The 26,396-nt window shown below is 54.6% G+C and overlaps 1 protein-coding gene across 2 annotated transcripts in view; it reads right to left on the bottom strand.

Moving 5' to 3' along the window:
- BRSK1 (BR serine/threonine kinase 1) overlaps positions 1–25,221 on the bottom strand; it is a 30,123-nt gene extending 4,902 nt beyond the window's left edge. The window contains exons 1-17 of one of the 2 annotated variants that reach the window (XM_024238330.3): positions 24,638–25,221; positions 21,128–21,222; positions 20,929–21,014; positions 18,009–18,149; positions 13,483–13,599; positions 13,369–13,402; positions 13,219–13,287; positions 5,886–6,032; positions 5,377–5,408; positions 4,679–4,849; positions 4,138–4,235; positions 3,714–3,873; positions 3,430–3,490; positions 2,638–3,007; positions 2,187–2,235; positions 1,970–2,093; positions 1,103–1,301 (exon numbers count right to left, since the gene is read on the bottom strand). In XM_024238330.3, the coding sequence (XP_024094098.2) occupies positions 1,103–1,301; positions 1,970–2,093; positions 2,187–2,235; positions 2,638–3,007; positions 3,430–3,490; positions 3,714–3,873; positions 4,138–4,235; positions 4,679–4,849; positions 5,377–5,408; positions 5,886–6,032; positions 13,219–13,287; positions 13,369–13,402; positions 13,483–13,599; positions 18,009–18,149; positions 20,929–21,014; positions 21,128–21,222; positions 24,638–24,773 (2,089 nt within the window). In that variant the 5' untranslated portion in view covers positions 24,774–25,221. Of the gene's footprint in view, positions 1–1,102; positions 1,302–1,969; positions 2,094–2,186; positions 2,236–2,637; positions 3,008–3,429; positions 3,491–3,713; positions 3,874–4,137; positions 4,236–4,678; positions 4,850–5,376; positions 5,409–5,885; positions 6,033–13,218; positions 13,288–13,368; positions 13,403–13,482; positions 13,600–18,008; positions 18,150–20,924; positions 21,015–21,127; positions 21,223–24,637 lie in introns of those variants that run through there. The other variant, XM_054539076.2, reaches the window with a different exon arrangement.
- Between the last annotated feature and the right edge of the window lie 1,175 nt (positions 25,222–26,396).

Genomic DNA, 26,396 nt, shown 5'->3' with positions numbered 1-26,396 from the left:
TTTTTTTGAGACAGAGGCTCGCTCTGTCGCTCGGACTGGAGGGCAGTGGCACAATCTTGGCTCACTGCAACCTCTGCCTCCCGAGTTCAAGCGATTCTCCTGCCTCAGCCTCCTGAGTAGCTGCGATTACAGGAGCCCACCACCATGCCAGGCTTATTTTGGTATTTTTAGTAGAGATGGGTTTCACTATGTTGGCCAGGCTGGTCTTGAACTTCTGACCTGCTCGCCTCAGCCTCCCAAAATGCTGGGATTACAGGCGTGAGCCACTGCGCCCAGCCTGCATGTTAGTCTTTAAGGGGGACAGAAAAATAAAGAGTCATAATTGGTTTTGGTGACCGAAAACCCACAGTTCCATAGCTGTTTGGTTTAGAAATCCTTGGGGCAAGCCCCTCTCCCACCTGTGACGTATTAATATTGGTGACAAAGAGATCGGCGATCCCTCCCTATCCAAACGCTCACTATCAGGACTGAGGAACCAAGCAGAGAGCAGAACTGGAAGCAAGGCATTTTAGTGGCTTTCCTTTCTTGTGCCAAGTCTCGACTGGTCATGGCTGCCTGGAGTTAAAGTTCCTGAGGCTGCCACTGAGCTTAGCAGGAATAAGCACTGCCATCCTTGGTGATGTCTGCTCTGGGCAGACTGATATTAGACAGCAGTGTGCTGTGTCTTCACCCTTTGGCTCTACCATCTTAAAGTAATAGGAAGAGCTGGGCTCTCTCCTCTGAAGTTGGGAGGCCTGGGTTGGGCTGCAGCTCTGCCACAGGGTATTGTGTAACTCTGGCCAAGTCCATTGACCTCCCTATGACTCAGTTTTCTCCTCTGTAAAATGGGTGATTACTAACACCTCAGTAGGCTGCTTGGAAGCTTCAAGGAGATAATGCATTCATTATTTACACTGTAAATGCTGGGGAAATGCTGATGAGAGTGGGGAAATAGAGGATGGGCTTGTGGGGGGGTCTGTGTGGGGAGGAGGAGCACAGAGAGTCGGCACCAGCTGAACACCATTTCCTCCTCCTGCTGCTGCACTCCTGGGCCCCTACACTATCTCAGCTGTGGTGAACAGTCCCAGCACTGGGCTGCAGGCAGCCTAGCCAAGAGACTCACCCGAGATGAGAGTGAAGGTGACAGAGTAGATGCCGCCACCTCCGCTGCCGTCCCGTCGCGGGGAGGGCTCTGGACCCTCAGAGGAGCTGATGTCCACCTGGAAGCGGACGGGCTTTTGGAAGACGGAGGGGCCGCCACTGGCCTTGTACTCGGCCCTGAAGCTGGTCTGTGACAGCACGCTGTGACTCAGGCTGGGGATCTGAGCGAGGTAGGAACATAGGAAGGGGTGAGCCCAGGGAACGGATACCCAGCCCCACAACCAGCTCTGGCCAAGGAACTACAAGTCCCATGAGCCACTGGAGGGAAAGAAGGACAGGAAATGCATTGTGAGGCCCCACTGCCTGCAAGGACTTGTAGCTTTCTCTATCCTATCAGCGAGTAAGGGAGGAATGGTTGGACAACCCAGTCCTAACGTCATGAGGACTCTGATAGCTAGGTGACAGCCTCAGACTCCAAGACCACATGAAACACTGCTTGTTCCCTTTACAAATGCTTCCCATAGCCATATCTGTCACAGAAACTCTAAGTCCCATCAGCCCCTAGGCATAAAACCACAGACCAGCAATGGGGCAGCCTTAACATTGCCTGGGAAGTTTCTTCGGCTAGTTTCAAACCTCGCCGTAGGGGAATGGGAACTCACCAATCCTTGAGGACATTGCAATTCAGGATCCTATCTCCCCAATTCCAGGCCTCTGGCCACGATAAATCTTTCCTGCCTACAGACTTCTAACCAACTCTGGCCATAAAACTACAAATCCCATGAGCCCCAGGAGGAAGCCAAGCCTATGCTAAAGTGGTTAGCCCCAAGGGCTGCTGGGACTTGTAGTTCTGCGGGAGCCAGGCTCGACGGGGACCCAGGCCCCTCACCGACAGAAAGGCATGGACGATGTCTGCTTTGATGCTGCTGAGAGGTTTGTCCTTTAGCACGAGGAATATTTGTTCTTCTTTGTCCAAGGAGATGAAGTTCCCGAACCAGGAGCGTTTTGCCAGCCTGAGTGGGAGGGGGTGGTTGGAGGAGTGTTAGGAAGGCGCCAAGGGCATGAATCCCCTGCATCCCCACTCATTCCTTCCCTGTTAGACTCACTCCGGGGAGGACTCTGGCGTCAAGCTGGACATCTCCTCAGCGGTAGGGACTGGTAGGGGGAAGGCAGAGAACGTGGTCAACACCTGTCCATCGTCCCAGTTGCCAGCACACAGGCCTGCACTCGCCCCCTCCCAGAGATCCAGAGCCTTGGGTTGCAGCCTCAGCCAAGCCAGCCCTCCTGGGCGGGGCTCACAAACCACGGGCCAATGGGAGGTGATCCAGAGCCCCAAAGGGGCGTGCCCTTCAATCGGGGTCCTCCTCCAGAGCTAGAGGCCCCACCTCTCTCCCCAACAGGTGCACCTCTCCTCCAAACCCCCCCTTCTCTAGAACGTGGGAATCCAGGCCCCCAGTCCCTTCCTCTCTAAACACACCAGACGGACATCCCTGGGACCAGATTTTTAGCCCCTAGCCTTCTCCCCACATTAGGACCCAGCAGTTCATGCCTCCATACCCTGCATCTTGCGCCGGTGAAAGCGAGGGGAGCCCAGGAAGCTGTTGCGGATGGAGTTGAGACGACTCCTCCAGGCGGCTCCCCCGACGCCACCGCCGGGGCTGGGGGGTGGTGTTGTCCCCGGGGTCCCGGTGGGACTGGCCCGGGGCGTGTGCAGAGGCGAGTGCAAGGGGGTCCCGCCAGAGGAGCGCGGGGAGCCTGGGGGGCCGGGCAGGGGTGTGGAGCGGGCACTGGGGGGCGGGGGCTGCTCCCCGGCGCCCCCACCCCTGGGGCCCCGAGAAGGCAGCGTCTGCGTTTTGGAAGTCGGGGAGCCCCCGCCTCGAGCCTCATCTCCAGCCCCCGGCTCCGGTGAAAAGGAAAAGACCGGACTCTGCAGAGGACAGGAGACTGAGATGAGCGGGCGGACTACAACTCCCAGAAGGCTCTAGGAGCCCCACTCATACGCACACTCACGGACGCTGGCCCGGTGCATGCTGGAACTTGTAGTCCAACTACCCTCCTTCCCAGGCCCCAGTGCAAGGATAGCAAAGACTTTCTATCATGCTGTGGGCTGAAAACCCAGCCCATGCAGAGACTAGTACACAGCAGGCACTCAACTAACTTTTGTAAAATCTCTTCAGGCATGCAATCCTAAGGAGGTAGAAATGGCCAATGGACCAAAATACTTTGGAGGCCTTGGGTCTTTGGCCCTCCAGAGACAAAGAAGCAAGTCAGTCGTTTCTGCTACTCAATCTTTGCTCCGTGTCTCCACCCCTTTCTCCTTCTTAAATCCCACTGGGGACCTGGCCTTACCCTTGGGCTGCTTAGAGGGCTGGAGGACAGACCCGTGGAGGCTCCACTGACGCTACGAGATCTGTTTCCAGGATAGATTAAAAAAAAAAAAATCAGATGGGAGGGTTTCAAAAACCACAGATGTTCCCTCACTTCTACAGTCCTTCCAGGTGAGGAAATGAGGCCCAGAGAGGGGAGGTGAATTGTCCCAAGGACACAGCACATTTGAGGTAGAGCTGGGGTTAGAATCTTGAACTCCTAGACCCAGGGATTGTGGATCCTCCTGAAGGGACAGGGGCTCCCACCTCTGGCTGTGCTGGGCCATCTCCAAGGCCCGTCGGGTGGGTACAGGGGAGCCACCACCCCCGGCATCAGTGATGCTCAGGACTTCCATGGACTTCCGCTCTGGCCGCCGCTTCCCGTGACGGCTCAGCATGGGGGAATCCACACGCTTCCGGGGTGGGTCTGAGGGACAACAGTTTCAACCCAATCAAGAGATGGTTTCACCCAGCTGTGCACACTTACAACTGCCTCGGAAACTGCACAGATGGGGAAACAGGCCTAGAGTGGAGAGGGGTTTTGATAAATGTCAAAGAGCAAGTCAAGCAGTCTAAAGCTGGAAGCTCAGAGTCTGCAGCCCCTTCTTTCCTTGGGAATCTGGGGTCCCGGTGCCCAGCCTCTTCCCATCTCGAGACCCAGGTGTCTGGTCCCCTAGCCCTGCCTTCTCACCAACATCATTCCGGGGAGGCAGGTCCTGGTCCTCACAGCTGGGATACCGCTCCTTCCGATCCAAAAGCAGATAATATATCATCTTTTCTTGGTTCTCCCTAAGGCAGGGGATGGGAAAGGTGGAAAGAGGTAGCAGAGGGCTGAGGTCCGAAATCAATGCTCAGAGGAGGTCTCCTCGGCTCCCTGTATTTCTGCCCATGGTTCCATTTTTTCCAGGCATCAGTATGGTCAGTTTCTCTGGTTTAGGGTACATCTCAGCTGTGTTTCACTCAATTATAATAACACTGTAACACCTAACATCCAGGCACGTACTATTTGTAAGTACTATGTATATGTAAGTACTATGTCGCAGCATCTATTAATACTTTCTTGGCGTGTTTCTGGGCCGTTTTCTCTGCTGGTTCCATCACTCCCAGGCGGGAGCTTCAAACCATGCCTCATGAGAGGCCAGGGTGCCTCGCCCGGCGCTCTGCATGTGCGCAGGGAGCTGCTGCAGCTCGCCCCACGTGGGTACACGGGTGCAGGGGTCTTGGGGTCTTACTCCTCACTGCGCAGCTCGCGATGCAGCCTCTCGCGGTCCCTGAAGCAGCCCAGTGATGCCATGCTCTCTAGGACGTCGGGGTCCAGCTCTCCGTTGGATGGTAGGCTCCGCATGGCTACCCGGCGGCCTGGGGCTGGCTCCAGGCACGGGTCTGGCTCGTGTTTCCCGCCTCTGGGGAAGTGGAGAAACATTATTGGGAACCAGGCTTCTGAGATTCAGCATTCTTCATTCTAGACTCAAGGATCCCAGACCCCAAAATCCAGAGTCCAGGCCCCGGCCCCTTCTCTCTCATACCCAGGAATCCAGATTCCCCAGACCTCGCCCCCCATCTCAGACCCAGGAGTCCAGACCTCCAGCCCCTTCTCCCTCCGACCGAGGGGTCTAGGCCCCCGGCCCCTCCTTCTTCAGACCCAGGAGTCCAGGCCCCCAGCCCCTCCTCCCTCGGATCCAGGAGTCCAGGCCCCCAGTCCCTTTTTCCCTCAACCCCAGGAGTCCTGGACTCCTAGCTTAGGCCCTCCTGCCTCTGACCCCTAGACTCCTTCTCTAGCTGTGTCCTCTTCCCCCAGGACCCATAAGTCCGAGTCCCTAGCCCTTTGCCTCTCAGGAACCCTGGCATTCCACCCCTCCCAGCTGCCTCTACTGCTTTGGCCCCTCCCCTACTTCCGCCAGGGACCCAAGAGTCGTTACCCCATACTCACAGGTACCAAGGATGCTTCTGAATTTGCTCCAGCTGTGAGGGTGGTGAGTCGTAAAGAAGCAGAAGTGAGGTCGTACGCACATGTAGGGGCGCAATGAAAGGCTAGGGTGGTTTTGGGGTCCCTGATCATCTCCCCGCCCACCCCACCGGGGGCAAGATGACATATTACGTCGCCCTCTAGTGGCGGTTGAGTGCATCGCCCCGCGCACGCGCGGTCTCCGTGTACCCCGGACCGGCCGCATTACTTTGCCGCATGCGCAGTGGCATCCTGTTCGTCTCCTTACTCCTGCGCCCTCCCGCTGCCTGGGGCTCCCTGCTCCAGTCTTGCGTAGCCCCCTCCCCAGTTTGGAGCGGCAGCTGTGCTGGACCTTGGGTTGCGGCTCAGTTGGCGATCCCAGTCACCCTGGGGACTGACGGGCAGGTTCTGGAAACCCACCCCCATGACTCTTCTAGGGGGTTCTGTCTTCATCAGCCACTGTTCCCCCCTCCGCCGGTCTCCCCACAGCTCACACTGAGCCTTTTTTCGGGCTCCACTTCGATCATTCCCCTCAGGAGGCTCTGGCAGTCTGGAGGAATGAAGTGGGGCATGTGGAAGACGCCCCGTTTCACCTTCTCCAGCAGCTGGCGGAGGTTGTCGTCATCAAAGGGCAGAGCCCCCTGGGCAAGAGATAACCAGGACCCCTCATTAGCACATTTCACCCTCACCACAAGCACTGGAGATGGGGAACTACAGTGATCTCCACCTTATGGGCAGGGAAACTGAGGCACAGAGAGGCTCAGCAATTTGCCCAAGGCCCCTAGCTCGTCCATGGCAGAGCAGGCACTTGGCAAGGAGCAGCTTGGAACCCCGCTTACGAAGCTAGAATTGCAGCATGGAGGCTATTCCTTTTAGACAGCTTTCCCCCCACAGCAGTTTCGGAAGGGTTGTCTCTCATTCACTCATTCAACAAAAGGTGAGCATCCGTTACGGGTCAGGGATCCAGCAGTGAACAAAACAGGCCTCTGCCCTTGCACAGCTCCAAACAAATAGCTATACAATGACGAGCGACTGAGTGAGGCTTCTCCCAGGAGGTGCAATGGGAGCAGAGACCTGAATGAGGCTGAGCCCTAAATCAATGACTGGTGTCCTTATAAGAGGAGAGGAGGACGCAGACACAGAGAGAACAGTCATGTGATGATGGAGGCAGAGATAGGAGTGATACAGCTGCAACCGAAGGAACACCAAGGACACCAGAAGCTAGAAGAGGCAAGAAAGGATCCTTCCCTAGAGCCTCCAGAGGAAGGAGGGCCCTGCTGACACCTTTTCTTTTCTTTCTTTCTTTTTTGAGATGGAGTTTTGCTCTTGTCGCCCAGGCTGATGTGCAATGAGGCGATCTTGGCTGACTGCAACCTCTGCCTCTCCCAGGTTCAAGCGATCCTCCTGCCTCAACCTCCCGAGTAGCTGGGATTACAGGCATATGCCACTATGCCTGGCTAATTTTTGTATTTTTAATAAAGACGGGGTTTCACCATGTTGGCCAGGCTGGTCTCGAATGCCCAACCTCAAGTGATCCACCTGCCTCAGCCTCCCAAAGTGCTGGGATTACAGGCGTGAGCCACCACACCCAGCCTAATTTTTGTATTTTTAGTAGAGACGGGGTTTTACCACATTGGCCAGGCTGGTCTTGAACTCCTGACCTCAGGTGATCCACCCGCCTCAGCCTCCCAAAGTGCTGGGATTACAGGTGTGAGCCACCACGCCTGGTCCCCTGCCTTGCTTTGAATCCTTGCTCTGGGGCTTATACCTGCATGACTTCAGGCAAGTCACTGCTCTGAAAATGGCAATGGGTCATCACAACACCCACCTCACAGACTGCATCAGAATGAACTGACCTAGTACATGACAGTGCGGGGCCCACAGTCAGGACTGTTACACGCTGGCTGCTGTGATGCACTGACCACAGACCCCACCACATCCTGCATTCTGACGTAGCCACCAGCAATGAAGCAGGGAACAAAATCACATCCCTGCTCTCCTGGAGTTGGCCTGGGACACTGCCTGACACACACTCCACACTCAAGTCATCAGCAAAGGTGGTGGAATGAGCAGAGAAGTTGCATTCCAGAGGGGACAGGAAACAAACAAGTGAACATATCATATGGGGCGGGAGGGAATGCTTCCAATCACCAGGGCAAGGGTTGGAGGGGAGCCAAGGGGACCCGCCATGGACAAAGACTCATGGGAGGTGACGGTGTGAGCCTTTGAGGGCTTTTCCGGGTGTTGCAAGCTCCCAGTTGCCCCTGGTATCTGAGGCCTGTGGACGGAGAATGCGGAGATACAGAGAAGGCACCTCTGAATGCCGATCTTAGGGTATGGAAGCCTGGGTTTGACTTCTGGTTGCCTGATGCTCAAGCACAGAGCCTCAGTTTCCTCTCCTCTGTGAAACAGACATAATGATCCTGCCAGGAAGGGTACGGTATGGATTAAATATTATAACAACAGGCTGGGCACAGTGGCTGACACCTGTAATCCTAGCACTTTGGGAGGCCAAGGGGGGAGGATCACTTGAGATCAGTAGTTTGACACCAGCCTGGCCAACATGGTGAAACCCCATCTCTACTAAAAATACAAAATTTAGCCGGGCAAAGTGGCGGGCGCCTGTAATCCCAGCTACTCGGGTGGCTGAGGCAGGAGAATTACTTGAACCCAGGAGGCGGAGGCTGCAGTGAGCCAAGATCACACCACTGCACTCCAGCCTAGGTGACAGAGAAAGTCTCCATCTCAAAAAAAAAAAAAAAAACCAAAAAAAAAAACCAAATTACAACAACAATACAGTTGATTCTTGTTATTCTCGAGAGTTCTGTTCTATAAAGTCACTGCAAACTCTCAATGAGTGAACGAGTCACGGCTACTGGAGGAACTATAGTTAGTAAGGTTCCTTTGACCCTCTCGTCACATTTTTGTCAGCCAGTCATTACATAACCTTGTTTGTATGTGTTTGTTTAAAGACACTTTTCTTTTTTTACTGAGACGGAGTCTAGCGCTGTAGCCCAGAGTGCAGTGCCACGACCTTGGCTCACTGCAAGCTCCGCCTCCCAAGTTCAAGCAATTCTCATGCCTCAGCCTCCTGAGTAGCTGGGATTACAGGCACCCGCCACCACGCCCGGCTAATTTTTGTATTTTTAGTAGAGATGGAGTTTCACTGTGTTGGCCAGGCTGGTCTCAAACTCCTGACTTCATGATCTGCCCGCCTCAGCCTCCCAAAGTGCTGGGATTACAGGCGTGAGCCACCGCACCCAGCCTAAAGACACCTTTCATATGTACTGTGTCATTGATGCGGAACTCATGGCCAGCAGCACTGCAAGTCATTCCTGAACAAAGCACGCCCATGAGAGGGGCTTTCTCCAGAAGGGACATCACAGCCTCCCGCGCTTAGGAACACCAGACGGCACTTCAGAAGCACTTGGCTTCGCGGCCATTTTAAACAGCGAAATTGCCACCAACAACACAAAAATGCGAAAAACGTGACACAAAATAGGTGGTGAAAGGGGGATTGTTTACAGGATGAGAGCTGAAACAGGGTCACTTTGTTTGACCTCAGCCGGGAACCTGCACCTTGGGTGGGCGGCTCAGGTCTCCCCTGCTCTGGGCATGTCTGCCAATGACTGTGAAAGCACCTCCAGGACTATTTTGGGTTACAGATACATTTTGACAGGTGGGCAAATTTGCAAATATGGAATCTGCAAATGATGAGGAACTATTGGAACAAGAATAAACTACTAGGCCAGGTGCGGTGGCTCATGCCTGTAATCCCAGCACTTTGGAAGGCTGAGGTGGGCAGATCACTTGAGGTCAGGAGTTCAAGACCAGCCTGGCCAACATGGTGAAACCCCGTCTCTACTAAAAATACAAAAATTAGCCAGAAATAACTTGAACCCAGGAAGTGGAGGTTGCCGCCAACAAGATCGAGCCATTGCACTCCAGCCTGGGCTATAGAGCAAGACTAAGACTTCATCTCAAAAAAAAAAAAAAAAAAAAAAGAAACAAAAAAAAGAAAAACTACTAATAATAATCATCAAGCATTGTGCCAGGGGCTTCACGTGCAGCATTTAATTTAAACCCTCACAGTGGGCCGGGGGCAGTGGCTCACACCTGTAATCCCAGCACTCTGGGAAGCTGAGGTGGGTGGATCACCTGAGGTCAGGAGTTCGAGACCAGCCTGGCCAACATGGAGAAACCCCGTCTCTACTAAAAATACAAAAAAATTAGCCGGGCATGGTGGCAGGTGCCTGTAGTCCCAGCTACTCGGGAGGCTGAGGCAGGAGAATCTTGAACCTGGGAGGCGGAGGTTGCAGTGAGCCGAGATCGCGCCATTGCACACCAGCCTGGGTGACAAGAGCGAAACTCTGTCTCAAAATGAAAAAATAAGTAAATAAAATAAAAATGAAAAGAAAACCCTTACAATGATAGGTATGATGTGTATTCCTATGGTGCAGATGCGGACACTGAGGGAAGGTGACTGGCTGGCTCGGGGAGAGGGAGCAGGGATTGGAACTCGGCTGGATGGGCTCCAGAACCAGGCTTTTAGCCAGCAAGTGAAGAAGGGCCGAGTTCTGAACGTTCTTAGCTAGTCTCCAGAGCACCTCGGCTGTTCTCCCCATGGAGTGGTGAGCCCCGGGAAGGCAGCTTGGAGCTGGCCTCATCGCCCTTAGTATCCGTTATGTAGCCTGGTGGTTAAGAGACCAAGGACTGACCCCAGGCCTGCGGCTTATCAGCTGCGTGCCCGTGGGCCAGTCACTTCCCCTCTCTGGGACCGCTGAGGGAATTGTGTGAAATAACATGGTCGGGACAGTGCCTGGAATAAAAAAAACTGCTTATGGCCGGGCGCGGTGGCTCACACCTGTAATCCCAGCACTCTGGGAGGCAGAGGCGGGCGGATCACCGAGGTCGAGTTCGAGACCAGCCTGGCCAAAATGGTGAAACCCCATGTCTACTAAAAATACAAAAATTAGCCAGGCGTGGCGGCACATGCCTGTAGTCCCTGCTACTTGGGAGGCTGAGGCAGGAGAATTGCTTGAATCCAGGAGGTGGAGGTTGCAGTGAGCCGAGATGGCGCCACTACACTCCATCATGTGTGACAGAGCAAGAATCCGTCTCAAAAACAAACAAACAAACAAAAAAACTTATGTATTCTTTTTCTTTTCTACTTATTTATTTATTTATTTATTTATTTATTTATTTTTGAGACAAGGTGTCACTCTGTCATCCAGGCTGGAGTTCGGTGGCATGATCATGACTCACTATAGCCTTGACCTCCAGGGCTCGAGCAATTTTCCCACCTCAGCCTCTGAGCAACTGGGACTACAGGCATGTGCCACCATGCCCGGATAATTTTTTTTTTTGAGATGGAGTCTCGCTCTGTCTCCCAGGCTGGAGTGCAGTGGCATGATCTCGGCTCACTGCAAGCTCCGCCTCCTGGGTTCACACCATTCTCCTGCCTCAGCCTCCTGAGTAACTGGGACTACAGGCACCTGCCACCACGCCCGGCTAATTTTTTTGTATTTTTAGTAGAGACGGGGTTTCACCACATTAGCCAGGATGGTCTCGATCTCCTGACCTCGTGATCCACCCACCTCAGCCTCCCAAAGTGCTGTGATTACAGGCATGGGCCACCGCGCCCGGCCATGACTGGCTAATTTTTTAACTTTCTTTTGAGATGGGGTCTTGCTTGCTATGTTGCCCAGGCTGGTCTTGAACTCCTGGGCTCAAGCAATCCTCCCACCTCAGCCTCCCAAAGTGCTGGGATTACTGGCGTGAGTCATTGCGCCCGGACAATTGCTGATTTATTCTCGCTAGAGGTGTTCACTGGGGGCTTACATGTGTCAACTTTAGGTTTGCAAAGGCAAGCCAGCAAAATGAAATAAAACACACAAAGACAAACGCCCCGGACATAGGCCCTGACCTCAGGGAGCTGATGATATGGAAAGGAAGGGAGATGCCACTCAACAAATTAGGCAACCAAATGCACAGCAACAACTCTGATCGTTGCCAGGAAGAAGGGAGCCTACCACGGGGGGGTCTGACCTCACAGGAGTGGGGAGGAAGAGCGGGGGCAGGGGAAGCTTCCTGGAAATGTGACAACTGAGCAGAGAGCTTGAAGAAGTCTAGATATGAACTAAGTGAGCAACAAGGCTAGTAGGTAGCAGAGTGTCCCAGGCAGAAAGGCCCTGTGGTAGGAGCAGGGCTGATAGCCTACGATCTGGCTATATATATTTATTTTTAGACAGGGTCTTACTCTGTCGCCCAGGCTGGAGTGCAGTGACGTGATCTCGACTCATTGCAAACTCCACCTCCCGGGTTCAAGTGATTCTCCTGCCTCAGCCTCCTGAGTAGCTGGGACTACAGGCATGCGCCACCAAGCCCAGCTAGTTTTTGTATTTCTGGTAGAGATGGGGTTTCACCATGTTGGCCAAGCTGGTCTCAAACTTCTGGCCCCAGGTGAGCTGCCCCCCGCTTGGCCTCCTGAAGTGCTGGGATTACAGGTGTGAGCCTCCGTGCCCGGCCTGGTTATACTTATTACAGTATCGCAATGCCCTGGAATCAGCTGGTAAACAGTCATTGTATCAAGCCCTCCAGGTGCTCCTGGATGCCTTGTTCCTTTCTGGGGTTCTTCCTGGAGACTATCCCATAGTTCTTTTATGTTTTTAACCCACAGTTCTGTGAATGAAAAGGTTAGCTCTGCACAGAGTGGGGGAACTCCAGGATCTTGGTCTGTTGGTTAATGTAGTATCTTTCCCATTACCAGTGAAATATTCGAGAGATGGGCTGGGCTCGGTGGCCTCACGCATGTAATCCCAGCACTTTGGGAGACTGAGGTGGGCAGATCAGTTGAGCCCAGGAGTTTGGGACCGACCAGGGAAACAAGGCGAAACCCTGTCTCTGTGAAAAATACAAAAATTAGCTGGGCGTGTTGGCAATAGCCTATAATCCCAGCTGCTTGGGAGGCTGAGGTGGGAGGACTGCTTGAGCCTGGGAGATTGAGACTGCAGTGAGCTGTGATGGTGCCACTGCACTCCAGCCTGGGCGACACAGAGAGACCCTGTCTCAAAAAAAATAAATAAATAAAAATAAAAATAAAATAAATTCAGCTGCCAGACACGGTGGCTCATGCTTGTAATCTCAGCATTCTGGGAGGCCGAGGAGGGTGGATCACTTGAGGCCAGGAGTTCGAAACCAACCTGGCCAACATGGTGAAACTCCGTCTCTACTAAAGATACAAAAATTAGCCAAGCGTGGTGGCAGGCACCTGGAGTCCCAGCTACTCGGGAAGCTGAGGCAGGAGAATAGCTTGAACCCGGGAGGCGTAGGTTGCAGTGAGCCAAAACTGCACCACCGCACTCCAGCCTGGGCGACAGAGCAAGACTCTGTCTCAAAATAAATAAATAAATAGGCCGGGTTCAGTGGCTCACACCTGTAATCCCAGCACTTTGGGAGGCAGAGGCAGGTGGATCACCTGAGGTCAGGAGTTCAAGACCAGCCTGGCCAATGTGGCGAAACCCTGTCTCTACTAAAAATTCAAAAATTATCCAGATGTGGTGGTGGGCGCCTGTAATCCCAGCTACTCAGGAGGCTGAGGCAGGAGAATTGCTTGAAGCTGGGAGGCAGAGGTTGCAGTGAGCTGAGATCATGCCACTGCACTCCAGCCTGGGTGACAGGGCAAGACTCTGTCTCAAAATAAATAAATAAATAAAATTCATAAATAAATTCAGGAGATGACCCCCAGGTGAGGATGGAAGGTACTGTCCTATGCTCCCACCAGGTGGGATTGATCTAGAAATGACAGGAGAGGTGAGGGCGCCTTACCACGAGCAGGGCGAAGAGGATGACTCCACAGCTCCACATGTCTGCCCGGCGGCCATCATACTTTTCCCCCTGGAAGGGAAGGCCAGTTGTGACTTCATCGCTCCTCACTGCTGCCTCCACCCCTCTCCCCTCCACCCGCCCCTCACTCACCTTAATCACCTCTGGACACGCATAATGGGGGGACCTGAGGGAGAGAGCTGATGTGAGCCTCCAGCCGGCTTCTAAACCCCTGCCCAGGGCCTCGGGAGCCCAGTCCCCACTCACCCGCAGCTGGTCTCCAGGAGGCTGTCCCCCACCTGCAGGGATGCCATGCCGAAGTCTGCAATGCGGATGTTGTTTTTCTCATCCAAAAGCAGGTTCTCGGGCTTTAGGTCTCTGTGGCTGAGACAGCCAGGTGGGACTCAGGCCTCTCCCTTCCTCCCAGGAGACCCAGGCCCCACTCACTGGCGCTAACAGTGGAAAACTTCTGCATATTTTTTGGATTTTTAGGGGATGAGAGACCATTTATTATCATTCATTAATTTTAGTCTTTTTAAAAATTTTTAATTTTTTATTGTATGTATGTATGTATGTATTTATTTATTATTATTATTATTATTATTATTATTATTATTGGGATGGAATCTCGCTCTGTCTCCCAGGCTGGAGTGCAGTGGCACGATCTCAGCTCACTGCAACCTCTGTCTCCTGGGTCCAAGGGATTCTCCTGCCTCAGCCTCCCGAGTAGCTGGGACTACAGGCCGCACCACCACGCCCGGCTAATTTTTGTATTTTTAATAGCGATGGGGTTTCATTATGTTGGCCAGGCTGGCCTCGAACTCCTGACCTCGTGATCCTCCCGCCTTGGCCTCTCAACGTGCTGGGATTACAGGTGTGAGCCACAGCGCCCAGCCTTATTTATTTATTTATTTATTTATTGAGATGCAGTCTCATTCTATCACCCAGGCTGGAGTACAGTGGCATGATCTCGGCTCACTGCAACCTCCGCATCCTGGATTCAAGTGATTCTCCTGTTTCAGCCTCCTGAGTAGCTGGGATTGCAGGCGTGTGCCACCACACCCAGCTAATTTTTGTATTTTTTTTTTTTTTTGAGACGAAGTCTCGCTCTGTTGCCTAGGCTGGAGTGCAATGGTGTGATCTCAGCTCACCACAACCTCCGCCTCCCGGGTTCAAGAAGTGCTGGGATTACAGGCATGAGCCACCGCGCCAGGCCTAATTTTTGTATTTTTAGTAGAGACAGAGTTTTACCATGTTGGCCAGGTTGGTCTTGAACTCCTGACCTCGGGTGATCCACCTGCCTTGGCCTCCCAAAGTGCTGGGATTACAGGGCTGAGCCACCGCGCCTGGCCTATTTTATTTTTTATTTTTAGAGATGGGCATTGCTTCTCGGCCTTTTGGCTAAGATCAAGTGTATGTTTAGAGATGGGGTCCCTTTCTGTTGCCCGGCCTGGAGTGCAGTACCACAATCATAGCTCACTGCAGCCTTGACCTCCCCAGCTCAAGTGATCCTCTGGCCTCAGCCTCTTCAGTAGCTGGAGCCACAGGCGTGCATCACCATGTCCGGCTTTGGAAACCTTTTTTTTTTTTTTTGAGACAGAGTCTCACTCTGTCGACCAGGCTGCAGTGCAGTGGCACAATCTCGGCTCACTGCAACCTCCGTCTCCTGGGCTCAAGCAATTCTCCTGCCTCAGCCTCCCGAGTAGCTGGGATTATAGGCATGTGCCACCACGCCCAGCTAATTTTTGTATTTTTAGTAGAGACAGGGTTTCACCATGTTGGCCATGCTGGCCTCGAACTCTTCACCTCAGGTAATCCACCTGCCTCGGCCTCCCAAAATGCTGGGATTACAGGCGTGAGCCACCGCGCCTGGCCTGGAAACTTTTTATAATAGACAATTACAAACGTGCCCAAAACTGGAGAGAAAGTAAGAGGAAGCCTCACTTACCCATCTCCCAGCTTCATCCATGATCAGCTTAGGGCCAATCTCATCTCATCTCTGTCCTTTACATACTCCTCCCCAACCCAAATTAGTTTGTAGGAGATCCCAGACATTATATTAGTTTATCTGTAAGTATTTGAATATGTACAAAGTGAGATATTTTGAGGTAAAGCTGATATGCAGCTGGTTCTTAAAATCCTTGGTTCCTGTCTTGGGACCTTCCCACCCCTGAACCAAACTCCTCAAGGTTTAAGGGTTGGTGTCTGGGGAGAGAGGGAGTGTATGCAGTTTCCATTTGGCCTGGCCATTAACTGGGTCATACTTGTTAAATATGTTGAATATCTCCCCCTAGAGGCCAGGGTTTCAATATCAGGGTTTTGACAATCTTGTCAACAGGAAGGTGTCGAAAATTTAAACAGGGCCAGGTGTTGTGGCTCACACCTGTAATCCCAGTACTTCAGGAGGCCGAGGTGGGTGGATCACCTGAGGTCAGGAGTTCGAGACCAGCCTGGCCAACATGGTGAAACCCCGTCTCTACTAAAAATACAAAAAATTAGCTGGGCATAGTGGCGGGTGCCTGTAGTCCCAGGTACTCGGAAGGTTGAGACAGGAGAATCGCTTGAACCTGGGAGGTGGAGGTTGCAGTGAGCTGAGATCGTGCCATTGCACTCCAGCCTGGGTGACAGCGAGACTCCGTCTCAAAAAATAAAAAAAGACAAAACCGAAAATTTAAGTAGGTGGCCTTTTTATCAACAAGCTTTACCGCAAGTCTGAGTCCCTCTACCGTGATCCCCACCCCATCTCCAAAACACATCTTAGTGAGAGAGATGTGCAAATGAAGGAGGCTAAAAGATGAAGGCATTCATTTTGTACCTTAACAGTTATAAAAACGTTGCACATTTAATATCTGATTTGGAGGCTAAAGTCAATTCAATGAAAAAAATAATAACTTTTTATTTTTTTGAGACAGGGTCTCACTCTGTTGCCTCACTGCAGCCTCAACCTCCTGGGTTCAAGCAATCCTCCTACCACAGCTTCCCAAGTAGCTGGGACCACAGGCACACGCCACCACATCCAGCTAATTATTTTTATTTTTTGGAGAGATGGGAGGGGTCTCACTTTGTTGCCCAGGCTGGTCTCGAACTCCTGAGCTCAGGTGATCTGCCCGCCTTGGCCTCCCAAAGTGCTGGGATTACAGGCGTGTGCTACCATGCCCAGCCAAAAAAAAATCTTTACAAGTGGACATATAGGCCAGGCGCAGTGGCTCATGCCTTGAGCCCAGGAGTTTGAGACAAGCCTGAGCAACATAGCAAGACTCTGTCTCAATAACTAAACTAAACTAAAAATAAATAAATAAATAACCCTTACTCAACCCTTACTTCACACCATATACAAAAATTAACTTGAAATGGATGCCAGACCTAAATGCAAGAGCTAAAACTATACAACTTCTAGAAAACATACAAGAGGACCTTAGTGACCTTGAGTTGGGCAAAGGTTTCTTAAATAGGACAGAAAAAGCATGAGGTGTAGGCCGGGTGCGGTGGCTCACGCCTGTAATCCCAGCACTTTGGGAGGCCAAGATGGGCAGATTACAAGGTCAGGAGATTGAGACCATCCTGGCTAACATGGTGAAACCCCATCTCTACTAAAAATACAAAAAATTAGCCAGGCATGGTGGCGGGCGCCTGTAGTCCCAGCTACTTGGGAGGCTGAGGCAGGAGAATGGCGTGAACCCAGGAGGCGGAGCTTGCAGTGAGCCGAGATCGCGCCACTGCACTCCAGCCTGGGTGACAGAGCAAGACTCCATCTCAAAAAAAAAAGAAAAAAAAGAAAAAGCATGAGGTGTAAAATAAAAAAATCAACAAACTGGAATTTATCAAAATGAAAAATCTTTTGCTTTTCACAAGACTGTTATAAAAATGTAAAAACATGGTACAGACTTGGAGAAAATAATTTAAAAATGTATACTGATTAAAGACTTGCATCTAGAATAAACAATTCTTTTTTTTCTTTGTTAAATTTTCCCCCTCGTTCTTACTGTCATCATACAGAATAATTTTTAGGAGTTATTCCTACAGTAATCTCTTGTTCCTAGAATAAAAAATTGTTACAAATCAATAATAAAAAGACTAAATCAAATTTTAAAAAATAACTGAATTAACAATGGGCAAAGAGGCCGGGAGTGGTGGCTCAGGCCTGTAATCCTAGAACTTTGGGAGGCCTAGGCGGGCAGATCACCTGAGGTCAGGAGTTCGAGACCAGCCTGACCAACATGGTGAAACCCCGACTTTACTAAAAAAATACAAAATTAGCCAGGTATAGTGGTGTGCACTTGTAATCCCAGCTACTCCGGAGGCTGAGGCAGGAGAATCAATTGCACCTGGGAGGCAGAGGTTGCAGTGAGCCAAGATCACACCATTGCACTCCTGCTGGGCAACAAGAGCAAAACTCCATCTCAAAAACAAAACAAAACAATACAAAAAGGGCCATGTATGGTATGATTCCATTTATATAAAGTGTCTAGAATAGGTAAATCCATACAGACAGAAAATAAGTTGCCGGGGGCTGGGGGCAGGAGGGGAATAGGGAGTGACTGCTTACTTAATGGGTACAGGGTGAGAAAATGTTCTAAAATTCCACAGTGGCAGATGTATACCGCTGCAAATATATCAAAAACCACTGAATTACACACTCTAAAAGGAGGAATTTTCTGGTGTATGAGTTATGTCTCAATGGGATAAAGTTTGGGGGCCGACCACATGGCTTTTGCTCAGCCCTCCACATGCCCCCAAGGGCCTGTCTGCTGGGCAGCCCTCAGCCCCTCCTCCCCCTCAAGCTGCCCACTCACCAGATGGAGTAGCTGTGGCAGAAGTCCAGCGCAGACACAATCTGGCGGAAGAACTTTCGGGCCTCCTTGGGCGTCAGTCTCCCCTTCTTTACCAGGTAGTCGAATAGCTCACCCCCCGAGACGTGCTCCAGAACCAGGTACCTAAAGGATATAGAGGGGGCAGAGGGCTGGAAGGGGCATGTGGAGGACCAAAGGGCCTGGTCTCCCACTTCCGTTGGCCCCTGGTGGCAGAGAACTCCAATTCCCATGATCCTTGGGAGAAAGAGACTCCAATTCCCATGGGTCCCTGGGAGGAAGAGACTCCAGTTCCCATCAATTCCTGGGAGGAAGAGACTCCAGTTCCCATCACTCCCTGGGAGGAAGTGACTCCAGTTTCCACCAGTCTCTAGGAAACCAAACTCAAGTCCCATTAGCCCTCGGCAGCAGAGCCTCCCATGTCAGCTTCAGAGGGGAACCAACACTTTGACTCGTAATGGTTTCAGGAGATAAGGCGACTCTATTAGCACCTGAAGGTCAAAGACCCCCTCTTATAGGACCCTGAGAAGTGAAGATACCCCTACTCCTATTAGCCCCTAGAAAGCCAAGCCTCTAATTCTCTCTGGAGTGAGGAAACTCAAATTTGAATTCATTTTTGGGTATTAACGATTGCAAGGTTGCACCAGTCCAAGCCAGCTTCTGTGAGGCAACAGACAACAACTCCCATCAGCGCCTAGAAGTTAAAAACCCCCACTTCTGGCCAGACACGGTGGCTTATGCCTGTAATCCCAGCACTTTGGGAGGTCGAAGTGGGTGGATCACTTGAGGTCAGGAGTTCGAGACCAGCCTGACCAACATGGTGAAACCCCGTCTCTACTAAAAATACAAAATTAGCTGGGCACGGTGGCGCGTGCCTGTAATCCCAGCCACTCGGGAGGCTGACGCAGGAGAATCACTTGAACCCAGGAGGTGGAGGTTGTGGTGAGCCGAGATCGAGCCATTGCACTCCAGCCTGGACAACAAGAGCAAAACTCTGTCTCAAAAAAACAAAACAACAAAAAAACCCCAAAACCCACTTCCCATAAGCCTCTGGGACACAGGGTTCCAGTTTCCATCAACCATTTTTGTTGTTGTTTGGAGTTTTGTTTTGTTTTTTTTTTTTTTTTTGAGGCAGAGTCTTGCTCTGTTGCCCATGCTGGAATGCAGTGGCACAATCTTGGCTCACTGCAGCCTCTGCCTCCCAGGTTCAAGCAATTCTCCCACCTCAGCCTCCCAAGTAGCTAGGACTACAGGTGTACCACCACACTCAGTTAATTTTTGTATTTTTAGTAGAGATGGGGTTTTGCCATGTTGGCCAGGCTGGTCTCAAACTCCCAAGTTTTATAGTTTTTTTTTTTTTTTGAGACAGAGTCTCACTCTGTCGCTCAGGCTAGAGTGCAGTGGCGTGATCTCAGCTCACTACAACCTCCACCTCCCAGGTTCAAGCAATTCTCTGCCTCAGCCTCCCAAGTAGCTGAGATTACAGGTGCCTGCCACCACGCCTGGCTAATTTTTTCGTATTTTTAGTAGAGACGGGGTTTCACTGTCTTGGCCAGGTTGGTCTTGAACTCCTGACCTCGTGATCCACCTGCCTTGGCCTCCCAAAGTGCTGGATTACAGGCGTGAGCCACCGCGCCCAGCCTCCATCAACCATTTGGATTCTAGACTCCAAATCCCATCAGGCTCTGGGAGGTTAAAACTAATTCCTATCAGCTTCTGGGAAACAAAAGCTCAACTTTTTTTTCTTTTTAAGACAGGGTCTCACTCTGCTGGAGTGCAACAGCACAAAAACGGCTCACTCCAGCCTCGACCTACCAGGATCACGCAATCCTCCCACCTCAGCCCCCCAGGTAGCTGGGGCTACACGTGCACACCACCATGCCCGGCTAATTTTTTTATTTTTTGTAGAGACAGGGTTTTGCCATGTTGCTCAGGCTGGTCTCGTACTCTTCAAGCAATCCGCCCATCTTGGCCTCCCAAAGTGTTGGGATTACAGGCATGAGCCACCGCACCTGGCCCCAAAAGCTCAATTTCTATGAGCTCTCAGATGGCTGGGATTCCTGCCCGAAGAATAAACTCCCACGGCCCTGCCTCCCTACGCCAAGAGTGGAGTGGGAGCGCCCATGCGCCGGTCCGGACAATAGCCCCTCCCTACCACCACACCTGGGAAAGCCTGCGAGCAGGTCCCATGAGCGCCGGGCAGACAGCTTCCTGTGAGGTGAAACCTGCGCCAGCATCGACGGACCTGATGTCAGTTCATCCTGGGGACTGGGTGCCGGCGGGGGAGCACGAGGGCTGTCCCCTCTCCAGCTTCCCAGCCCAGCTGTCCTTTGGGTCACCAGAGTTTGGACAAAGAGGCCCATTCTCTGGAGTCTGGACAGCTGGACCCCCACCCCACCCCCATCTCCTTTGAGATACTGACTCAGAACTCCTAAGGCGGCCCATTGTTGGGGTGTCCAGCCACGGCACCCGAAGTTATGCCGGGGGAGAAGGGGGGCTCTCCAGTGCTCCAGAGTGGGGGTTTGGGAAGATCCTTTGGGCTTTGCTAGGCCCCTTGCCTTACAAACAGGAGGCATCTGCCCATATCAAATTGGGTCTGGTCGAGGGCACCCTGCTTGTCTAGCAGAGGGCATTCCATGCAGTGCCACAGGGCGAGGAGCTGGAGCTGGGGACACGGTAGGAGGATGGTTGCCCTTGGCCTCAGGCCCAACACAGCGTGAAAACAGTGGGGTTCCCTGTGTGTCGGGGGCTTCCTTGTGCAACAGGCAAGGGACTGGGCCTTCAGTGGTCCAGCCTGGAGAGCTGCAGGTCCCCCAGGCCCCCCAGGCCCTGTTTCTGGAGAAGTCCCACCCTGGTAACCTGGAGAGGGAGGATGGGGTAGGGTTGGGTGTCTATAAATACCTACAAATATTTCTTGTTCTCGTAGACGTCGTGGAGCTTGAGGACATGTGGGTGTTCGATGAGCTTCAGGATGGCGATCTCCCGCTCCACCTGAGGGTCAAGAGGGGTGGGGACACGGGAAAAGAGGTCAGCACGGCCCTGTCCCTGCCCTCAGCCCCGGAGGCCCCCCCTGCCCGCAGGCACACTGCAGCAGGCGCACACACCTTCATCAGCACCGACTCCGACAGCTTCTCCCGGTTCACGATCTTGATGGCGACCTTCTGACCCGTGATGCAGTGGACCCCGAGTTTAACCAGCCCTGGGGGAGCAGGGTGAAAATGTGGGGTGTTCCGCTGGGTCCCCTTTGTCCCCAGCGCCTATGTCCCTCTTGGCCACCCTGTTTGCTCATTCCTCCTGGGCTGGCTGTTTAACAATGGCCTGAACACATCAGACCTGAACTCCTGGGGCTGACAGCCCACACTCCCACAAAACCACCCTTCCCCTCCCTCCTGCCAGTCCGTTCCTCCTGACTGTCCATCCAGCCAGGTGCCCCTCTCCTCTGCCAGCCACCCCTAGCCCTCACCCTCTCCGTCCTGGGGAGCCTGCCTGCCACGCATTCTTTCCTCACCATGTCTCCCCGAGTCTGTCTCCTCCAAGCCCCCGCGCCCCCACTTTCTCTGTCTCTCTCTCCATCACTTCCTTGTATTCTCTACTTTTCAATCTTTTGGAGACCCTATGACTCCCAACGAATATAATCTCACATTTGCCCCTCCCCAGACCACCCTCCACCTCCTCCTGAACCCCCTCCCAATGAATATAATCTCACATTTGCCCCCTCCCCAGACCACCCTCCACCTCCTCCTGAACCCCCAGCCTCAACTGCCTTCCTAGGTCTTCTCTTCATGGCAGCCCTAACAGACAGCACGCAGACACCAAGGGTATGTCCGGTCTCCTAGCCCACACCTCTCCTCAGGACCCTCGACTCCGGGACCTGAGCCCCCAAAGCCACAGACCTAGCCCTGACTAGCCCCTAAAGCTACAGGCCCAGGAGTCCAGACCCCCAGCCCCTCCTCCCTCAGACCCAGGAATCCAGCCCCCCAGCCCCCTCCTCCCTCAGACCTAGGAGTCCAGGCCCCCAGCCCCTCCTCCCTCAGACTCAGCACTCCAGACCCCCAGACCCCTCCTCCCTCAGACCCAGCACTACAGGTCCAGCTCCTCCTCCCTCAGACCCAGCACTCCAGGCCCCCAGCCCCTCCTCCCTCAGATCCAGCACTCCAGACCCCCAGCCCCTCCTCCCTCAGACCCAGCACTCCAGGCCCCCAGCCCCTCCTCCCTCAGACCCAGGAGTCCAGGCCCAGCCCCTTCTCCCTCAGACCCAGCACTCCAGACCCCCAGCCCTTCCTCCCTCAGACCCAGCACTCCAGGCCCCCAGCCCCTCCTCCTTCAGACCCAGGAGTCCAGGCCCAGCCCCTTCTCCCTCAGACTCAGCACTCCAGACCCTTAGCCCCTCCTCCCTCAGACCCAGCACTCCAGACCCCCAGCCCCTCCTCCCTCAGACCCAGCACTCCAGACCCCCAGCCCCTCCTCCCTCAGACCCAACACTCCAGGCCCCCAGCCCCTCCTCCCTCAGACCCAGGAGTCCAGGCCCAGCCCCTTCTCCCTCAGACTCAGCACTCCAGACCCCCAGCCCCTCCTCCCTCAGACCCAGCACTCCAGACCCCCAACTCGTCCTCCTTCACACCCAGGAGTCCAGGCCCAGCTCCTCCTCCCTCAGACCCAGCACTCCAAGCCCCCAGCCCCTCCTCCCTCAGACCCAGGAGTCCAGGCCCATCCCCTCCTCCTTCAGACCCAGCACTCCAGGCCCCCAGCCCCTCCTCCTTCAGACCCAGCACGCCAGGCCCCCAGCCCCTCCTCCCTCAGACCCAGTCCAGGTCTGACCCCTTCTTCTCCTGTAACTCAGGAATTCAGGTCAGCAACACCTTCACACTCTTACCACTCAGGATCTGGGGCTTTGACCCTCTCCTTTTCCCTAGGGTCTCAGCTCCCAGTTACGGCCCAGACGGTCCCCACTCCTGCAGGCTCTGGCCCTGAGCTTCATAGAGACTCTGGGTGTTCAGCTCCCATGTCACCTCCACCCACCATCCATCCGGCAGGAAGGAGGCCGCGGCCGGTGGCCAGCGTTTAGCAACAGCAGAGGATGAACGCCCTTTCCACAGCCGCTCCAGGAGACGGGCCTGCTGCAGCCCACCTTCCCACCCTCCATCCTGTTTCCCACTCTGAGCCAGCATGCCAGAGAAGGGCAGAATGTCCTAGGCCCCACGGCCTCTGTCACCCCAACTTGCTGCCTGGAGAGCGGGAGGCCAGAGGACAGTGGGGAGGGAAGAGGTTTCCCAGGACGGATGCACTCCACCCCAGTCTGCAGCTGTACTGCAGCAAGAACCTCAGCTCCCAGCCTGGCCCCACTCCGCAGGCCGCCTCCATCCTCTCCCTGGCCCTGGAGCCCCTCCAGCCTCTGCCCCTATGAGGACTGGAGCAACGGGGCCCCAAACTCCCTGTCCCAACACTCGAGGTTTCAACCACCCTCCTCCCTCAGACTCAGGAGTCCAGGCACCCAGCCCCTCCTCCTTCAGACCCAGAAGTCCAGACGCCAGACCCTCTTCCTTCATACTCAGGAGTCCAGGCACAGCCCCTCCTCCCTCAGACCCAGAAGTCCAGACGCCAGACCCTCTTCCTTCATACTCAGGAGTCCAGGCCCCCAGTCCCTCCTCCCTCAAACCCAAAAGTCCAGGACCCCAGTCCTCTCCGCCCTCAGACCCAGGAGTCCAGACCCCCAGCCCCTCCTCCCTCAGACCCAGGAGTCCAGGCCACCAGCCCCTCCTCCCTCAGACCCAGGAGTCCAGGCCCCCAGCCCCTCCTCCCTCAGACCCAGGAGTCCAGACGCCAGACCCTCTTCCTTCATACTCAGGAGTCCAGGCCCCCAATCCCTCCTCCCTCAAACCCAAAAGTCCAGGACCCCAGTCCCCTCCTCCCTCAGACCCAGGAGTCCAGACCTCCAGCCCCTCCTCCCTCAGACCCTGGAGTCCAGGCCACCAGCCCCTCCTCCCTCAGACTCAGGAGTCCAGGCACAGCCCCTCCTCCCTCAGACCCAGGAGTCCAGACCCCCAGGCCCTCCTCCCTCAAACCCAGGAGTCCAGGTCCCCAAGCCCTCCTCCCTCAGACCTAGGAGTCCAGGCCCCCAGCCCCTCCTCCCTCAGACCCAGGAGTCCAGACCCCCAGCCCCTCCTCCCTCAGACCCTGGAGTCCAGGCCCCCAAGCCCCTCCTCCCTCAGACCCAGGAGTCCAGGCCACCAGCCCCTCCTCCCTCAGACTCAGGAGTCCAAGCACAGCCCCTCCTCCCTCAGACCCAGGAGTCCTGACCCCCAGGCCCTCCTCCCTCAGACCCAGGAGTCCAGGTCCCCAAGCCCTCCTCCTTCAGACCTAGGAGTCCAGCCCCCAGCCCCTCCTCCCTCAGACCCAGGAGTCCAGGCCCCCAGCCCCTCTCTTCCAGGACCTCAGAGTCTGCGCCCCCCACCCCCTCCATCCAGGAACCCAGGAGTCTGAATCCCAAGTCCCTTCTCTATGAGGGGCCCAGGGGTCTGGGCAGTCAGCCCCTGCCATTTGAATACCCTGAGTCCCGCCTCTGCCGTCACCTCCACCCTGCCCCGGCCCCAGGTGTCCGCTCCTGCTAGGCTCACCTGTCTGTCCTTTGCCCAGCGTCTTCTCCAGCCGATAGGGGCCCACATATTGGGCGTGCTGGGGTGGGTGGGGGTGGGGGTGGGGGAGGTGGTAGGCGGGAGAGCCCCCGCCTCCCTCCTTGGCCCCGGACGACATGGTGCCCTTGGTCCCGGCCCGACCGGTCCCCCGGCCGCCCCCCCTGCGGCCGGTCGCCCCGTCTCTCCGGTGGGGGCCGGCGACCGCTCCGTCCCGGCCCCCCCGGCTGCCCCCCACCTCTCCGGGGGTCCCCAGGGGGCTGGGCTGGCCCCCCCCAGTCGGCGGGCCGCGGAGCTGGGGGAGGGGGGGCTGGCCCGGGGGGGTCAGGCCCCGGGAGTCAGCATGGCCCAGGGGGGCTGCGGGGCCCCCCCTCCCCAGCCCGTTTCTGGCCGGCCCCCCGCTTCCTGCGCCTCCCCCCGCCGGGGGGGTCTGAGGTGCGGGCCGGCGGATGCTGCAGGCCGAGGTCCCCCCCGCCCCCCCACGCGCCCTCTCTCCTCCGCCTCCTCCTCCTCTCCGCCTCCCCCCGCCACCTCGTCCTTTCTCTCCGGCACGCTGACATCACCATCCGGGGACTCCGGGCCCTTCCCCAAAGTTAACCCTTTCGGAGGGGGGAGGGGGAGCGAGGGGGGGCAGGGGGCGGGCCTCCAGCTGGAGGGATGGAGAGGAGGTGGGAGGATGCAGGAGAGAGGATGGAGGGAAGGATGGAGAGAGAGAGAGGACCCAACAGAAGGGGCAGAGATGGAGATACACAAAGAGAGATGCTGGCTGACACAGAGACGGGAGACAGGCAGAGACAGCAAGAGGGATGGAGACCACCAGAGACAGGCTGAGGCAGAGAGGGAGGAAGGGCAGAGATGGACAGGGACAGAAGAGAAGGAAGGAATGGCAAGCCGGGAAAACAGACAGGGAGAGGGAGAGAGAGCTGCTGGAAGCCGACAGAGGGATGGAGAGAGTCAGAGATTCAGAGAGACAGAGAGAGGAAGACCAGCCAGAGAGGTGGGGGGGAGGGGGCGCAGGTGGAGCTGTAGAGAGAGCCAGGGGGTACACACAGGTGGAGGGACACGTGCTGGGGAGAGGTGGGGACATATCAAGGGAGACAGAGACAGAGAGGGGAAAGAATTCTTGGAGTTGCTGACCCAAAACTCATGTCTGTTTCCCCAGCCCCCTAAGGCCAGCCATCCAGGGTAAGGGTAAGTCTGTGTCCCCACCAATGTCAAGGCCCCATATCTACCCACAGCCCAGAGTGATTTAGGATTCTCTTTACTTCTACAGAGAAGCTTCCAGAACCCCCTCAGTTTCCCTGTGTTATGTTTTTAGACCCCCATATATTCTCTGTGCTCGTCATGGGGTCCTTTATATCTTCATGTGGGCCCCAGTATAGCCCATAGATCCCCACTGTAGCAGGTCCACAAGCCTGTGCTCTGCCTGTGAGTAACCCGCCCCTATTAGCTTTCCGCATAAACCGTAGATCCCTCTATGTCATGTACCCGCAAGTGTTAGACACCCATTTAATTCTCAAGTCCCCTGTAAAGCATACCCAGGGCTGGGCAAGGTGGCTTATGCCTGTAATCCCAATACTTTGGGAGATGGAGGTGGGAAGATCAGCTTGGGCAACACAGTGAGACCCCATCCCTACAAATTTTTTTTTAAAAATTAGCCAGGCATGGTGGCATGTGCCTGTAGTCCCAGCTACTTAGGAGGCTGAGGCTTGAGTCAGTGAGTTTGAGGTTGCAGTGAGCTACG

Source organism: Pongo abelii, chromosome 20 (assembly GCF_028885655.2).
Source record: "Pongo abelii isolate AG06213 chromosome 20, NHGRI_mPonAbe1-v2.0_pri, whole genome shotgun sequence".
NCBI classification, from domain to species: Eukaryota; Metazoa; Chordata; class Mammalia; order Primates; family Hominidae; genus Pongo; species Pongo abelii.
The sequence above is the reverse complement of the archived record's forward strand: the minus strand, read 5'-3'. Positions and strand labels throughout refer to the sequence as shown.